This window comes from Hemicordylus capensis, chromosome 4, assembly GCF_027244095.1.
Source record: "Hemicordylus capensis ecotype Gifberg chromosome 4, rHemCap1.1.pri, whole genome shotgun sequence".
Lineage (NCBI taxonomy): Eukaryota > Metazoa > Chordata > Lepidosauria > Squamata > Cordylidae > Hemicordylus > Hemicordylus capensis.
Window position 1 is genome coordinate 166,168,686 of NC_069660.1, and position 17,959 is coordinate 166,186,644.

The window sequence follows — 17,959 nt, forward strand, 5'->3', positions numbered from 1 at the left end:
TCAATTCACCTACATGTTAAAAGGTGCAAACTGCTGGGAGTACTGAAACCACTCTCTGCCCCTTTATCTGTGTGAGGCAAAATGTGTGTCCCATTCTTAATTAGGTTGGGTTTCTTGGTGTAAGAGGGGTCCTATTCTGGAATAATTCCTAATATGACCCTGGGAGCAAGTTTTAATGTGCTTGTGCTCTTGAAAGTCCAGAGCATCAGCATACTGTGCTACTGGAGTGAGAGTACTGGAAAAGCTGTCAATAGAGGGTTGTGTGATAAATTTATAGAAAGTGGAGGAAAATGGGCTTCTTGCCCAAATGTATGTATCTAGTAAGGGGTTCCTAGAGCAGGGCTGCACAATTTCAGCCCTGCTGAAGAAGTTGGACTACACCTCCCATAATCCCTGACAATTGGCCTCTGTGGCTGAGGATGATGGGAGTTGTAGTCCAAAAATAGCTGGAAGGCCCTCTCTCTCTCTCTCTCTCTCTCTCTCTCTATATATATATATTCATTCTCTCTCACTCCTTTGTTTTTCTCTTCTCTTTCCCTTCCTCTTAAAAACTCTAGATTGGCAATGATGCGCCTGTTATGACCCACTTGTGAAAAGCCATTATTTACAGGGGTTGCTTAGTAACTGATTACAGCTTTCTTAACCTATTTTTCTGCTTTCCCCCTCTAGGTCAAGCTGGGAACTTCCAGATTTGAGAGAAGGGCGTGTAAAAGCCATCAGTGACTCTGATGGAGTGAGCTACCCATGGTATGGGAACACCACAGAAACAGTGACCTTGATTGGCCCCACCAACAAGGTCTCCAGGTTTTCAGTCAGTATGAATGATAATTTCTACCCCAGTGTGACATGGGCTGTCCCCGTGAGTGACAGCAATGTGCCACTGCTAACCAGGATCAAACGGGATCAAAGCTTTACTACATGGCTCGTAGCCATGAATATAACTACAAAAGAAAAAATTATCCTACAGACAATAAAATGGAGAATGAGAGTAGACATTGAAGTTGATCCAATGCAGCTTTTGGGCAAGCGAGCTCGGTTGGTGGGGAGGACTCAACAGGAGCAGCCCAAAATTCTGAGTAGAATGGAACCCATCCCACCAAATGCACTAGTGAAACCCAATGCCAATGATGCCCAGGTCCTCATGTGGAGGCCTAAGCGAGGCCCGCCTTTGGTGGTGATACCACCCAAATAGAGGATGACCTTTACTGTACAAATGAGGGCTTTTGCCACCAGTGGTGTGGATATCTGAGCCAAAGAAGACCTCTCAAGTTCACCTGCCTTTTGTAACTGCAAGTGGGAAGAGGGCTTCTTCAAGATAATATAACATGGCGATGGCCAACACTGTGCCACAGGAGAATAGCTGGGCCTCTGACTTTGGAAGAAGAGTCTGTACAAGTCCACACTTCAACGGTATTCTCATAGGAAAACAGGCTTATTTTATTGGTGAAACACAAGGATCAAAAGAGTGATTTCCAGTGCCTATGGCTAATGCTGCTTCCCAGCCAATTAGATGTAGTTACGGAGGCCGTTTTTACCAGACATTCATGGGCTTCCAGTATGTTGCCTAGTCTCTGACCTCATGGGATAGGACAGGATGGGATGGCATATTACCATAACATTATACCTATGCATTTTTGATTGATAATCAAAATTATCACCCTATTCATTGGAATGAAGAGAATGTTTACAAAGAGGAAAAACTACTTGTGCCATCTACAGCTTTGCTTTTGTAGAAAGAGTGGCTGTCTCTACAGGAGCTATCCATGGTGCTGAACTGAAGCACAACTTGAACTACCAATAATCTCATCTACCATCCCTGAAGATAATTTATTGGAACTAATGGAGTTAAGACTTCTTGCATGTTTCTCAGTGTGTTTCAAGTAGTTGTAAATGTAGGAACTCTGCCATAGTTTCCAATGCTCGGTGAAATCCAAGGTAAATGAACTAGCTACACCCGAGTATTTAAAATACACTATTGTTTCCAAACATCCCCAACTCTGCTTTTTATATGAGCAGAATTAATCTATAGTCCAAAAGGTGGTCTGCATACAGTATGTTTTTCCAGCTAAGGGCAAAGGGATCATTAGTTGTATTTAGCATGGGAGGGAGACTCGCAATTTTATAGATAGTTTTGGCACCATGATGCTCATTATCAATGCTGAAAAAAAACATTTCTAATCACCTTGGTAGAGGTTGGAGGATCCAGATTGCCATTAAACATGGGAATGGGAAACACTTCATTAGAATCCCGGCACATCTCCAACCCCTCCCAGGCTGTGACATCATTACTCATTAATGGGGAAAGGAGGACACACAGAGAGGTGGTGTAGCTGTACAGCCCTTGTAGAGCAAGAATATTGCCTTGTTAAGTGGAAAGTCAGAGCTGTCCATAATAATCTTAACCGGGCTAGATGCCACCCATGTTCCAGAGGAGAAGTTTCCTGATCTCCACCCCACCCCATTTTGCATGTAGCCAAAATAATATTTTTAGACCTCACTATATAATTGAGGAGGAATACATGAACTTTTGTTGGGCAATGAAAATTGGCATATAATGGGAATTTACTTTCTCATGTTCTTGAGCACTTGTAGTCAGAGCTACAAATTGGTCTTGCTTCTGTTTGTTATGGTAATAATGCTATGATAGAAAATGAAAGAGATTGTGTGGATGTTAGCTCATGAAATCTCCAGCAACTAGTTTCAGTTTTCTTTTTCTACACTGTTGTTTACCTCCAAGCAATAAATTTTATAGGAAGCTTGGAAGAGAACAGTAATGCAGATTATGTTCAAGTTCTGGGTTTGTTTGTTTTTTGGTCCTCCACCAGTGTGAATGGAATTTTAGCAGCCCTGTGAGCAAAGGTGTTGTAGAAAATTCTGCAGAGGGTAGAAAAGACTGCCATCAGTTGCAGAATGACATGAGGGACATAATGTTTTGGATAGAAGCTGCTGTATGAATTCATAGATTAGAGCTGCAGAGTAGATGGAAGCTCGTGGTGCTACTTGCCACGTTCAGGAACTGTTAGTTGTGCAATCCATACTGGCAGAGCATATGTGGCATCCTACTATGCCCATAAGAATTCTATAAGTAGTTAACTAGTAATACTTACTATTGTCATTCTTGAGTTAGCAAAGAAAACATCCAAAGAGAGTGATGCACTTTCCAGTGAGGAAAGTGTTCTAATATCAGTCATTTCTTTAATTACTGTTCTCCAACGTCCGCCATTCTCTTGGCAGTGAAAATTCTCTGCTGCAAATTCTCTGGAATTCAGTCTTCTGAAAGGAAAATAACTTTGCAATCTCCCCACAAGTACCTTTCTGCCTTTGGAGTTGTTTCTTGGTTGTCATGGCAGAAGGTTTAAACAGCAAGTCCTCATTATAGCATTAGCACTCACTTCTGGGCTTCATCTTGTTACTGCACTTCCCTTTTTTACAGTCCACTGCAGAACATGCTCTCTCTTAGCTGACATAGATTATTGCCATTGCCACATGTGTGAGAGCGTCCAAGCATCCGAGATATCAATAGGGATATGTTCAAAATGCAATTTGGCATCTGAATCGCAGCACAATCCCTTTTTAACTGAGGGCTTCCACAGCTCCTTCAACACAGAGGAAAGTAGGTCTATCCCTGCTCTACCTCCGCTCATTGCCATTACCGTACTCATGGCGCTGTCCCCCAGCTGCCAGCACACAAATGACCACCGTGCATGTACGGAGGCAATTTGCATGCTGGCGCTGTGCAGGGGAAACTAGGGGAGAGTGCTGCCAGCACAAGCAGATAGCTGGGAGGGAATGCCATGAATATGATAATGGCGGAGAGCAGAGGAGGTGCTCTCCTTTGTGTTAAAGGGGCTGTAGAAGCCCTCAGTTTTAAAGGGATTGTGCTGTGACTCGGACGCCGAATATTGTTTCAAGCACATCCCTACTCTGCAGTGATGTGGGTGATTCTGCAACACCTTCATTACACTGTAGGACACATAAGCCACTAAGTATTACTATTGACTGACATCCTGAGAAAATTACTTAATAAAAGTGCCATTGAAATTCATAGCACAAGTTTGTCATGACTAACATGTCCTATTAATTCCAATAGGACTTCTATTGAGTAATTTAGTCAGGATATCAGCAATTAAATTTGAGGTCTGCAGGGACATACATACACTGATTCAGTATTATGCCTATACCAATCAGGCCAGCCTTTTTGGTTTTCTTTGAATTTTCTTTTGAAAACACAGCAACGCTACTTGACTTCCATAGGAGACTTGAGAACTGGCCACTTACACATCACTGGTTTGTCAGGACTATGTTGTCCTAATGTGCAGTGTGGTGAATTTTGCTCCAACGATATTTTGACTGTATATTTTACCTTCAAGACTCCTGAAAAAATTGGGATTGTCTTGGAGGATGAGGGACATCACAGCCTGTGCCTTCAAAATATCATTTAAGCTATTCTTAACACAACGTTTTTGAGATCTTTTCTTACTGGGCCACATCCACAATGGTACTCTTAAAGCCATTCTTTCTTTTCCTTTCTCCCCACAGGGAGAGGGAGACAAGGAAAATGGCTTGATATCACCTACCACTTTATTGGTGGATTTCTTAACTGTTTACGCTTGAATGGTGTTGAACATTGGAACCTAGACCAAAGTCTTCATGCCTAGTTTGCCCACATTCCAAAGACTGTGCCTTTTACTTGGCCCTAGCTGGGATTAATGGCTGTTTTCCACTACCTTGGCAAACCACTGGCTAATTTAGGAGCCCTACTGCTCTTGAAAACTGGCACAAACTCTTCCTTGGAATGTTCTGCATAACAATTATAGTAATTGCAAAATAGCCTCTTAAGAGATTGATGGGGAAGTTTCCCTATTTTCTGCAAGGAAAATAGGGGAACTTCTTAAAGAAAGAAAAAATGAATCGTTCTATTGAAAATTCTCATAGGGTATTTTACTGGTAAAATATTGTAGCCACTCATCTGAAATAAGTGGTCATAAATGTAGGTTAAAATAATTGAATCAATTTATGAAAAGAGGAAAATAAGTCAATTTTGAACTAGGATGGTTCAAAATGTGCAAGCATGGAACTTCTCCCACTCCAATGTACTCGTTAACATTGGTATTTGAACATCTTAGCCTAAAGTTGACAGGCCCCTTTAACAGGAAGCATCAAAACTGAGAAACGTATAGAAACTGAGTTGAATGGTGGTATACAAGCATCTAGGTTCCACTTTCTAAGTATAATGTTGATAAAGTCCATTTGGTTGTGTGGTGTTTAACAACCTGAAAAGCGTGGCTACTTCCTGATTATTAGTCCCCTCTTAAAAAAACAAGCAGTATCATCTGCTGCCATAAAGCCTACAGTATGTGGGAAAGGCAAAGCTGTCCCCATTGCAGATTCTCCACAGAGCTAGACAACCAGTCTCCAGGCCAGTATTACAAACTAGCAGACATGTCTTCATGGCAGCAGAATACAGATCTGGCTGAGGACTGGAGCTGACATGCCCCTTTACGTGAGACTTGGGAGCATTTATGGAAAGGTTTGAGCCCAAATCCGAACAGAATGACAAAACATGCTTGTATATATTGGGCATTACTGATATCCATTTCTGCTGCCACTTTCACTTCAGTTAAAGCTACTGTAATGTTTAATTTAAATTTATTTTGTGCATTTAATTTAAATATCTTTTAAAAAGCATTATTTAAATGCACTTTTTAAAAATCCTCCATGTTGCTCAAGTGGAGTTTAATCAGGAGTAGTGATTAGGAATGTCCTCTTGTGTTCATTGCATGGTCTTGTTGCTGTTTGGTATGAGGGAGCACCCTGATATTCTGCAAGTATATGATCAAGTACAGTATAAGGACTCATTGGTCAGGACAAGCCAAAGAAGAATGAGCCCAAGGTATTCAAGTATGTTGCAGGGAAGAACCTTGTGGATATGAAATGTAGCTCTTAAGATCCAACAGGCCCATCAGTAGTTTTGAATCTGTGTACACTATACTGTATGTCTGTGAAGGAGTGTGCTTGCACAGGTATTCTTGAGAGCAATCCACTGGCCCATGTCATTGTGGTCCCCCAGTCTACACCAGACCCTCCATCCCGTGAAAACCATGATTGAATATCCTGCTCGCTGAACTGGGTGGTTTCCCCCATGTCATTATTGATGTGAAATCAATCATAAAGCAGCCTATATTATAATGTGCTTGATAATATTGATGAAACCTAAGACAGTTACTGGCTCAGTTGCCTGCCCGTTACAAGTGCTAGAAAATCAGAAAGGCCTCTGTCTGTCACTGAGTGAGCTGATTCTGAGCAGAGTGGGTGAAAGATCCTAGGAAAGAGTTAAAAGAAGCAGAGGCCTAGGAAAGCAAGCTTGGATGAATGAGAAGGCAAGAGGCAGGAGCCTGGGAAGGGAAGGAAACCCACAAGAAGAGAGAAGTAAGATAAGGCCAGCAGTTGTAGGGTTGAAGAGAGCTGAAATCGACATACTGCTTTGAAATAATGAGACACATCTTTGGCTGCAGGCCTTCGGTATCTTGTACTGGATGAATGGCTGCTAGTGTAAAGACTATGCAACCTTTTTAATTAAATGGTGCCTCATCATATTCTCAGTTGTGCAAAGGGCATTCCATTCTCTCAGATAGAGCTGCTGAGGTTTCTGTCTTGATTAAATTATTCTTGCATTAAAGGTGAAGGGCACTTTTTGCATTCTTGATGGCTGCCGCCAAACCAGGCCCTAAATATCTTTTGGAAAGCACCATTAAAACCTTTTTTAAGAATTGGTTTTGGTGGCTGTAGCTAGACTGAAAGGAAATAAGGAGCTTAGTGCAATTCATATCAGTCTGATTTTAATCCTTCCTTGCTTAAACTTGAATATAATGATTTGTAGTTTTGAGAGGGGTTTAAAAAAAAAATTAGGCCACTATCTGCCATCTATCTCGAGACACCAAAAGTATAACTGAGAATGGACTTCTTTTCTATTCTGCCTGATGAGTGTGCAGCTCATTCAGTAGCAGAAATTGGCCCAAAACTGATTTACCCGTTTTAACTCTCTTCTCTGAAGCTAGAGAAACTAATGCCCCTAGAAAGTTCTGCTTCTCAGTGTTTTTCAGGCTCCTTCTGACTTGCATGTTTTCTTGGCTCCCACTTTGTTTGTGACCTGATGTAGTTTGGACTCAGTGGGTTGATCCCTGTCCTACCTTGGGACAGGGAATTGTGCTTTGTGGGTCATTCCAGCCCTGCCACACTGTAACTATTGCCTCTACCAAATATGTGTGATTTTATCAGTTGACCATATCCTGTTTGAAATGGTTCCTCCATCCTCTGTCCAGCATCTTTACTCTCAGGGAAGAACAGGGGACCAGGTCACAGAAATGGGAATTCACAAGCTTGTCCACCTCTGGAACTGGCCTTAAAAGTTCCTCCAATGTCTGACTTCCTTTTGTGCTTGTCCATTTTCACATCTGTGCCTCTGCAGAGATCCAGCCTCCGACTGAGCTGACTGTATGGTATTCCCTTCCCAAAGACTCCTCCTGCAGAAAGCCAGGCTGAGTGGTGACAGAAAAAAAACAGGAAAAGGCTCCTCCTCCTCCTCCTCCTCCTCATGTCGCAACTGGAGCCAGATCACCGATTCCCATGGACTGATTTTCAGATCAAGCACACACTATCCAGGCCTCATGTGGATCCTCTGGAGTAGAATCAGCATCTCATTTGGCTGCCATTGATTCCAGAACTGTTTGGTGGTAGAAGAGCCCCTTGCAGGAAAGCAATGCTGCTGCCAACTTCTGTGTTGCTCCTAAAGGAGCAGCCCTCAAAAACTGCACCCTGTATAGCTCCACACCAAATTCTGTGCTTGTGTATATGTCCGATGTCAGGGAAACAGGCACTCATTGTGCTCTGGATTGCAACAGGAACCATTTTAAACTTCAGGCTACATTATTCTATCTATTTTTATTTATTTATTTATCTATTTAATCTATTTATTTTAATTCCATTTTCTCCATGTGCAAAGCCCCAGGGCAATTTCCTGACTACAACGAGGCTTTACCGTGAATTTGTGGTGCTTGTATTGAAGTGAACAGCTACACATGGTGAGAGATGGCTTTCATACATATGCTGCTTACTGTCCGAAGCTTCCACTTCATTTCTCATTCTCCCTTTGTGTCATGATTAGAAGCTATGGGCTGATATCACACCAGGGGAGGGGGAGGAGAAAGAAATCACAGCTATCCTCCTCAGTGTATGGATCTCTTTCTTTCATCTACACTTCTCCCTCACATCATCATTTTTCTCCTCTTCCCCTTTGTTTTTCTGTTGGCTCTTGCTCTATTTGATGATCTCCATTTTCCGAGATATTGATAGGAACAGGCACATGTGGAAGTCACATTTGAGACAGAAGTTGGGCATTCTTCCCCTTGGAGAAGATTGGAGAAAAGGAAGAGGAAAGCTGGCTTTGCAGCGTGCCTTAAACCAACACATCTGAGGTGGGGAGGGGTATTTCTCTCTGGATATTACAAAGGCTCAATTAATGTTGCATTCCACTTCTCTGGGATTTTAAGAACTTGTTAAATACATTATGTATTGCAAACAGAAAACTGTTTTCTTTGTTTATGGGGTGGGGGGGGGAGTTGGGTTTAAGCCAGGGCAGTCCTTTCACGAGGCAAAATGGGTCATCTAGGGTGGCAGGTTATTGAGATGCCAGCAGGGCAGCAAGATGCCTCCCTGCTGGCATCAGAGCAGCTCTTTGGGACCAATCTCATCCTCATACTCCTTCCAAAGCTTGCAAGAAACACAAGGAGAGAAAAGGAGTCTGCTGACAACCTTCCCTCCTCCTTGCCCCACTTTCCAGGGTTGCAGGGGTTGGTTTTGAAAGGGAGCTTCCCCCCCACCCCGCACCAGGAGAATCAAGCAAGCCAATATTTGGCACCTCAATTCAGGCACTGCAATACCTTGGGGGCAACCCTGGGTTTAAAGCTCTGGCTGGTAGAGCCTCTGGTAATAAACATTTTAGACAGGAAATGAGAGGTTGCTATTTAAGTTCTTGATGTAACAGAGACTGGCCATACTAGAGAAGCTTCTATGGCATTTTTCTGGCTTACATCTGAAAACCCTTTTGATTCATTCAGTTGTAGCACTCCATAGCATCACCATTTGATCTTTTGCAATAGCCTCCTCCAGGGTCTGATTCAAATACACTACTATGATATTCAGTGTACACATAAGAAGAGAAGAGTGATTTGTCATTAAAATTTGTTGGGTGTTTTTGTTTAGGTTTTTTTTTTTTAAAGGTAGATGAACTCACATACTGGGTAGGGGGAGTCTTTCAGTCCGGTTCCCTCTACCTAAAGGGAACCGAAAGGAAAACCTAAAGAAAATGTGACATTCACACAGCCACTTCCTTCTACTAGTCTCAGTAGCCAAGGCTGGATACCTAGGGAAGGATTGTATAATGTCATGTATGAAATGTGTGCTTTAAATGTTCAGAAACTGCAGCATCTTTGTAACAGCAGTAGTTAATCCAGAAAGATGTTTGAAAGTAACAGCTGCACATTTATTTTGTAAAAACTCTGGTTTGTAAAGAGTACTTGCATTCAAAAAGCCTTGTTTGAAGCAACAGAGAGCTGATGTTCAAGTGGATGTGAATCCAAGGAGTTAAGATTTCAGCTGCAAACGCCAAACATGAGCTCCATCCTTTTTGATGCAGTGTTGACTCATTACTTATATTTGGTGCTGAGGCAATATCTCTTTGGTTATCTGCTCTTAAGAGTAGCTGACATCCTGACTTAATTTACTAGAGGAAGTCCTATTGAAGTCCTGTTTAGTAGTCCTTTAGAAGAACTCCTGAATACCATTGAGTAATTTAATCAGGATGTCAGCCAGTGATCCAGTATTAGACTTGCATTCTTTTCAAAGAAAATCAGGTTATTCTAAACCACTAGACCCAAACTGCCCCCTACTCAAGTATGGCTTTTGTGTATAGTTCCAGCTCTGCCCCTTAATTCTACTTCTAGAATTAGGTGAGTATCAAATTTCCTCTGTTTTTGTATCCTGTATTGTTCAAATTCAGCCATAATTGCACAAAGTCTCAGGGGAAGAAGAAAAGATCAGTGATAGCTGTTCTTGCGTCTGTTATGGTTATAGGTTTATTTTTTGGCACTGAACAATTGTTGAGGCTGAAATTGCATAATTGTACTATAAAGAAATGCAACTAGATGAAAGATGGAAGTTCAATCCAAAGATGTTTTTCAGTGAAAACTATTACAGACTTGTCCATCTTTGGTGCAGTGTGCCTTTCAGAGCTGCAGCATTACACCTAAAACAGTTTCAATATCTTGTCTATCTGATGCATTCCAAATTAGCTTTAAAATGCTATCACTGTTCTGTACCAGTCCAGTGGGCTTTGGAGCAATGGCATGCAGTCAGTTGGTAAAAGGCTGTAGTTGTTTACAAGAACCACATACCTGCTTGTAGAAGGCAGTCTTCCAGTAATGGAGGCATGTGATATTTTGGAGTGCAGTGATATGAAAACATTGTTCCTTATCCAGGCTGCTCATGCAGTTCTTTGTCTCTGTGATGAATAAGGAACTAGGAGTCAACTTCAGCATTTTGCTTAAGTTTAAGTGAGCCCTGGATAATCTGAAGGGGGCTTGATTGTGACACTATCTTAGCTGTAAGCCAAAAATACCGTCTAGTCCTGACTTGAAGCTTTCCTCTGAGTGGCTTCCAGGGGAGCAAGGTATTTGGGACAGCTGGAGGGGAAAGAGAATTCAGGTACCTCATTCAAGAAGTCAGAGTCTAACATCAAGTTCCTTTCCTTAGGACAACCTGTGAGTTGCCCCACCCCCTACAGTCTTTGGGCAGATTCTGGAAATTTGGGAACTGCAAAACAGGCTTCTCTGCCTCAAGGTCAGTGACTGAGGTAGCTTTATTAAATCCGTGAATTAAACTGAAAGGCAATTTAAAAAGAATTGAATTGAAACTAATTGTTGTAGTTAACCTTTGGATGTAAGGGAAAGCATCCTAAGAACATTAAAGACAAAAATCGGCACACATGCAGTAATTTGTGGAGAATCATACCCCACCGTAGTCTTTTCTCTTATCAAGGCTCTTTCCAGCTCCTTCAACTGTTCCTCAGAGGTCTCAGTTTCCAGAACCCTCACCATCTTGGTTGTCCTCCTCTGAACCTATTCCAATGTATCAGTGCAGGGTCCAGAACTGGAAACAGGTGGGGTCTGACCCATGCAGAATAGAGTGGAACAATAGCTTCTCATGATCTGGACACTATGCCACTGATGGCTCGTGTTCAACTTGTTGTCCACTAAAACACCTAGATCCCTCTCATATGTACTGCTGCCAAGCTAGGACTCTTCCATCCTGTTCTTGTGCATTGGATTTTTCTTGCCCAAATGCAGGACTTTGCATTTGTCTCTGTTGAGCTTCTTATTGTTGGTTTTTCAGCTGACCAGATTGAATTGTAGCTTGATTCTCTCTTCTGAGCTGTCCCACCTAACTTTGTGTCCTCTGTAAATTTGATACATGAATTCCTCCTCCAAGCCATTTATGAATATGTTTAAGAGCACAGGACCCAGGACAAAGCCCTGCAAGACTCAATTCAATCAATATCTCCCTACAGGATGACGTGGAGCCATTAATGAGTGCTCACTTGGTACATTAGTTCAACCAGCTATGAATCCGCCTAACAGTAGCATGAGCTAGTATACACTTTACAAATGTCTCAACAAGGATATTGTGGGAGACTGTCAAATACTTTGCTGAAATCAATACACTATACCCATAGCATTCCTCTGATCTACTAAGCTATCAAAAAGGAGATAAGACCAACCCAGCATGACTTGTTTTTGACAAATCCATGCATATTCTTTTCTAAATGTTCACACACTGCTTAATAATCTATCCTAGAATCTAACTGTACTTTCCTGGCTCCTCCCTTCTCCCCTTTTTGAAGTTAGGGACAACATTTGCTTATCTCCAGGCTTCTGGCACCTCACCTGTTCTCCAGGAATTCTCAAAAGACAATGGTTTTAAGATCCCTCAGTACCTGGAGATCAATGCATCTGGACCTGGAGACTTACACTTTAAACTGTTTACATTAAAATGTAAACTGCCCTGAGCCACTTTAGGAAGGGTAGTATATAAATTGAATACATACATTTAAAGTAACCAGTTCTCTTAGCATCTATTTACCTGTCTTGAGGTGGATTTTCTTCCTTTCTGTTTCTTTGGATTCGTGCATCTGTTGCCTGGCTATCCACATTTAGTTTGTGGGAGAAGACAGATGCAAAATAAGCTTGAAGCAGCTCTGCTTCAAGCTCTGTCACTTGCTACCATTTCACCATCTGCTCCAGGCAACAGACCTACCACTTATATGACCTTCCTCTTGGTTTGAACATATCTGTAAAAAAAAAATTCTTTGTTTTGCATCCCTTGCAATCCTCAGTTCCTTCTGAGCCTTCACTTTCCTGATATCATCATACAGGTTCAGACCACTCTTTTGTATTCTTCATTGGTAATACACTGCTCCTTCATTTCCTCTATGTGTCCTTTTTGCTTCTCAGCCACTTGAAGAGTTCGTTCTCTCTCTCTCTCTCTCTCTCTCTCTCTCTCTCTCTCTCTCTCTCTCTCTCTCTCTCTCTCTGCATCCACACTGGTTTCTTGAGATGTTTCCCATGTTTTGTTCTCACTGGAATTGTTTGCCATTGTTCCTGTTAGCAGAGCTAGCTTTTGAATAAGTCAGACTGAGTCACAAGTGAGAAAACTGTAGCTAAATTTTACTTTAAACTTACATAAAATAAGAAAAAACTTGGCAGAAGCTAAACATGTTAAATGAGAGAACTGAGGGTAAAGAGGAAGTCTGGAAGCTGGAAAAACTGATTAATTTCCTTGGTTGCTAGGCAACTTTTCCCTTTCCTCTAGGAGTTAGTTAAATGCAAATATAATGACTAACCCTTTTCTTTCCAAGTAAGAATAATCTACTGAGTTCCTTCAGTATTTCACTTTTCAGAATCTCTCATCCCTCTGGGACTCCCCCCACCTTTATGAGTTCAGAGAAAACCTAAATAGGATCCCATGCCTAGAAATCCTAAAGTCAGCTTTCCTAAAATCCATGGTATATGTCTCAGTTTGCCAAAATTTAATAAGTGACTCCAGAGTGCTTTGATTGCATTTGTAGGTGCGGTTACTCAGTCTCTCAAGACACAGTTTTTGTCCTAAAGACTCCTGTTTATTTCATATGGAAATGCAGTTTTATGAAGAATTTAAGGATTTGGGGTGCATGTTCTGCCTTGCTGGGCTATGTGCCCAGGTTCAGGCTGCATCACTAAGCTGTTTTGGTCCAAATAAAGGCTTTCCCAAATGCTTGGCAAAACTTGTTTGGCTTGCCAAATGATCATGGCACGTCTTGCTTAAGGTAAATGCTCAGTGCCAAAATGGAGGTGGCTTTCTTGCAACATTAGATACATGAGAAAAGTCTACTACCCTACTCCTCGCTGGGGCTGGCTTCTCTTAGGGTATCAGCATTTTTCTTCATGACCTGTGCCCTAGACTCGACCATTCCTTCTCCTTCCAGTCTATCAGTGGTATAATTCCTACACAAAACAGAAGTTTCCACTGCTTGCGTTATGCAAGTTAGAATATAATGGTATACTCAAGCAGACTCTAAAAACTGCATGCCGGGTATAAGCTAAAATATTGCTTCAAGTGAAGGACAATCACCTACATCTGCTCTTTGCCTTGTGCTCATTTCCGGTCCCCAGCACATTCACCCACAGACTTGTCCTTGGCAGATGAAGGGCTTGCGGACTCTCTTACTAGTCTTCCATGTGATAACCAGGCTAAGATCTGTTTTGTTTTAACTATGTGACATCTTCATGTGCTTACAGACTATTCTCTGGATCTGCAAGGACAATACATTTATTGACTCGTATGACCTGAAAGGATCTGGTAAGCACATTGTGCAGAAATGCAGTCAGTGCCTGCCTGTTAGGAGATTGTGTACTAGGCCCAGGAGAAACCTGAGCAGTCCAGTTCACACAGTACAATTACAGGCATTGCCATGGTTTGAGAGGTCATCTCAATTTGAAACAGGAAAAGGCCTCTCTCTCATTTAGTGACTAGCTCCATTGCTTCTGCAAGTAGCGGAGGGGAGGGGAGGGAAGCCAGATGGCTGGCTTGATGGCACTGCTAATCCAGCTCAAAGCTCATGAAGGGAAATTAGCTACTGTATGCTAGGTATCTTGAAAAGACACTGCCCTCATCTTCTTTCTACCTAATAAGTGTTCCAAGATCTCTGTCCATTGCCTCCTTCTCCCTAAAAGTAGATTGGGGGGTGGCTTCATAGATGCCAAAGAGGAATCAAGAGTGACTATGGAGTAGCATGAAAGGGGGTGGGGGGCTCACCCACCTTCTCAGTGTGGTGATATGCATGAGCTCCAGCTATGGGGACAGCTTGTGCATCTCACCAGAAAGGAAACTAAGAATTTCCATGATTCACAAGTTACCTTGGAAATATGTGCAACTAAGAGTGCTCAGTTCATTCAACAGATTTACTCAGAGGCAAGAAGAGAAATTCTAGGAGACTTTTCTCCTCTTCCAGAACCTGGGAGACTTGTCTCCTCTTCAAGAAGAAGGAAGCCAGTCCTGCCATTCAGTTTCTGCCATCATTCCTGGTACTGCCAAATCCTTGCCTAGATGATTTTGTGCCAGTAATGGATTGCGTCAGTTTTTTCAACTTCAGAGCCCCTCCCCCACAAAAAACCAACACCTCAGGATGAAAGAGCAGGGACTCTAGGGCAGATGGAATCTTCCTTGGTAGGGGTAGGGCAGGAGGAAGAATCACTACCTAAATTTAAGTAGTGCCCCGGGTCTTTCTGATAACACTTTTGAGCCCCCATTGAAGTGCCATAAGATAAGGGTCACCCACAGACCAAGCAGAATATGCTTAACCCCACACTCTTTTAGCCATCCCCCTCATGCTTTGCTCATATTTTCATCTTCTTGGCCAGGGGTGGTGGCATTGGTGCCCGTTTCTAGTGCAGTACGCTGCCTGCTGCTTCTCAGCCCCACCTGCACCTGGAGCATAGCCTTGCCTCCACTGTCGCAGAGGGGGAGCAAAGCAGCCAGCAAAGGGAAACTGCCCACCCACAGCATTCTGCATGGCCCTCCTGTCACCTGCTGCCACTTCCCAGGCCCAGCACTCACATGGCTGGAGCTCAGGGGCTGGAGTTGGCTGAAGTGCAAGTGTGCCTCTGCCATGGGAGTGAAGGGGCAGTGGAAAGAATGAAGGGGCAGCAGTTTGCACCCCAGTATGACTGTTCTTGGCCCTCCCAACTCAAGGGGCTTTTTTCTTTAGCAATATGGGAGACAATCGGGAATCACAGCCTCCATTGCCTCTCCTTTCCCTCTAACTTGTCAGTAGCAGAGTTATCAGAAAAAGAGAGAGTGAGACCTAACAGAATAAGCTGCAAAGTTAACCTCATCACAGAAACTGGGGAAGCAGGTTGATGTCATAATAACATTAGCCAGCCTCTCTCCAGGATTGCAGATTTTCGCTAACTTTAAAGTACTTTTTAAGTAAAACTATAACAGCTAGAGCAATGATTTCCTCCCCTCCATAGATATTGTTTGGGTAACAGTTGACAGCACCATGAATTCTGAAATTTAGGGAAAATACCCATTACACAAATATGGTTACATGACAGGGGGCCATTAGAAATAATGACCCTCTATGTTTGTGCAATTGTTCCATCTTAGCAAGCGTACTCTTGTGCAACTGTACAAACACTCTGTTCCTAGACTGACGAAGTCTTGCACAATATACCAGCCAGTATCGAAAATACTGAGCTAGATGAATTGATGGACTGACTGGTAGGGTTATGAGACAGCTTTCTGTGCAACTCTGGTTAGTGAAGCCCCATGTGTGGCTTCGAAATGAGAATTCTTGCTCTCCAGAAAACTTAGGTTTCAAGATTATATATATATTCTTTCTTGTACAAGAGCATTAGTGTGGTAGAAATGGCTGTTTGAAATGAACTAGCTGTCCATGAAATAAATTATAGTTTAGGGTGGGGTTTTTTTTTAAAGTAAAAGCTTGCTGTTTTTGAGAGGAGTTTGTGTTTTGGGATATCAAATAATGAAAGAGTTCCTATTGCTACATTTTAAGTAGTTTTGCCAAAGCATTGATCAAAATATTGATTTCCAGAAGTATTAGATTATCAAATACACTTCTTCTTTGCATAATGAAGGCACAATATACATTCAAACAATCTATTTAAATATTATTTTATTTACATAAAAGGGCATTTATGAAACATTCCATGCATTAGATTTATGCAGATTTGCTGAACCAATGCACAACTATCACATTGATAGCAATGCAGATTTGGCTGCAGATTTGTCCCAAGTGAACCAGGATGTTGCTTTTTCAGCACCTTGGACAGTTGCCTGCCATCCACATTCACTTTCATTAGCATAGTTTCTAGGAGAGCTTCCACTGAGAATAGTTTTCAGCTCATAAATTCTGGTTAGAATCCATTGCACCCCCAGGCCCCAATGAAAACAGGACACGCTTAGTTGGAGTAAATAAGGGCCACTTTATTATTGTACAGTGATAACAAACTTGCACCGAGGTCCCTAACTAATCAGAGTGCAGGTACTCCTCCCGTGTGGTGGCCCCTCCTAGTGATGGGCATCCCACACTAGGGTGAAGGGCCAGGTCCTATTTGGCCAGGCTCTATGTCCTGACCTCCTCTCACCGCGAGGCTTCCCTCGCTGAGACGGTGGTGGCCCGACCCACCCCAAACCCAAGCCACCAAAGCTCTGAGCTGGTGAGTTGTGCCATCCCCACCCACCCCGAGTGGGAGCCATTCCCAGGCCTCCGGGCCACCAAAACCCCAAACGGCTGTTCCTTGACACACACACCCAGCTGGCCCTCCAGCCAAACACCGATCCTGAATCTGCCTACCCAACACCCGCATTCTCCTGCCAAAAAAGTGGGGCAAACCTCTGTTTAGCCCCGCTTCCCCCATCCAGCTAGGATTTCCTGAAGACAATGTTGCGAGTCCCAGAGGAACAATTCATTCCCCCGGTTGGAGACATGCACTCCATCCCCCCTGTACTGTGCCATGCCCTGCACCCTTATGTCAGGATGCTGTATAACTGCCCCGCCCATGGCAGTGACCACTCTCCCAACCTCCCTATTTATGCCCTATTGAAGCACAGAGGGGCCCCCTGGCCCCTCCAACTCATCCTTGGAAGCAAGTTAGACCAAACCAACCATATATCCGGCTATCAGGCGGCTAGGCCCCGTAAATCTTTAATGTCTGCAGAATCAGGGCCTTGCCCTGTAGCAAACCCAGGTCATTGCCTCCCAGGAGAATTACCATGACATCTGGTGTCCCCCTTGTGACCACATACTCATCTAGAAGTGGGAGGCAAAGGTTCCACATCCAATCCACTTCTGCCGCACCTGCAAGGCCCAACTGGGTACCCATGCTGGTCTGCCGAGCTCATCGACTGGCCCAAAACACATAGCTGTGCCCGTAGATGACTACCCACTAGGGGGAAAGGGAGCCACAGACTATCTGCAAGACAAAACAGGGTTTTACTTCTGCCCACTCTCACTGCTGCAGCGGGCTTATGTAGCAGTGGCAGGCAGATGAACACCACCTCTCCAACTTCCGGATACGGCTCTCAGGCAGCCCCACCACCTCCGAAGATGCCGCCCTAATCCGGAAGGAGTGGGTGCCATATGCTCTCTGGTCGAGGCCCGCCATCCTCAAAGCCTCCTTCACCAGAGCCCAGAATTGGAAGCGTGTCAGGGGTATCGTGTCCGCATGACAGAACAGCTGGCTGACACCCTCCCCATGCATGGCCAGGTAAGCTTGCACAGCCTGTACTGGGCAAAGGCCCGCATTAGACCCCTCGGCCAGGGTGATGGTAGCACCCCTGCCCT

General features: G+C 43.3%; 1 protein-coding gene across 5 annotated transcripts in view; it reads left to right on the forward strand.

Moving 5' to 3' along the window:
• The window catches only part of FAM78B (family with sequence similarity 78 member B), a 44,732-nt gene that overhangs the window by 15,616 nt on the left and 11,157 nt on the right, over window positions 1-17,959 (forward strand). For 3 of the 5 annotated variants that reach the window (XM_053245126.1, XM_053245123.1, XM_053245124.1), the window contains one exon: window positions 670-9,689. In XM_053245126.1, the coding sequence (XP_053101101.1) occupies window positions 818-1,192 (375 nt within the window). In that variant the 5' untranslated portion in view covers window positions 670-817 and the 3' untranslated portion in view covers window positions 1,193-9,689. Of the gene's footprint in view, window positions 1-669; window positions 10,897-13,889; window positions 13,951-17,959 lie in introns of those variants that run through there. The other 2 variants (XM_053245122.1, XM_053245121.1) reach the window with 2 other exon arrangements.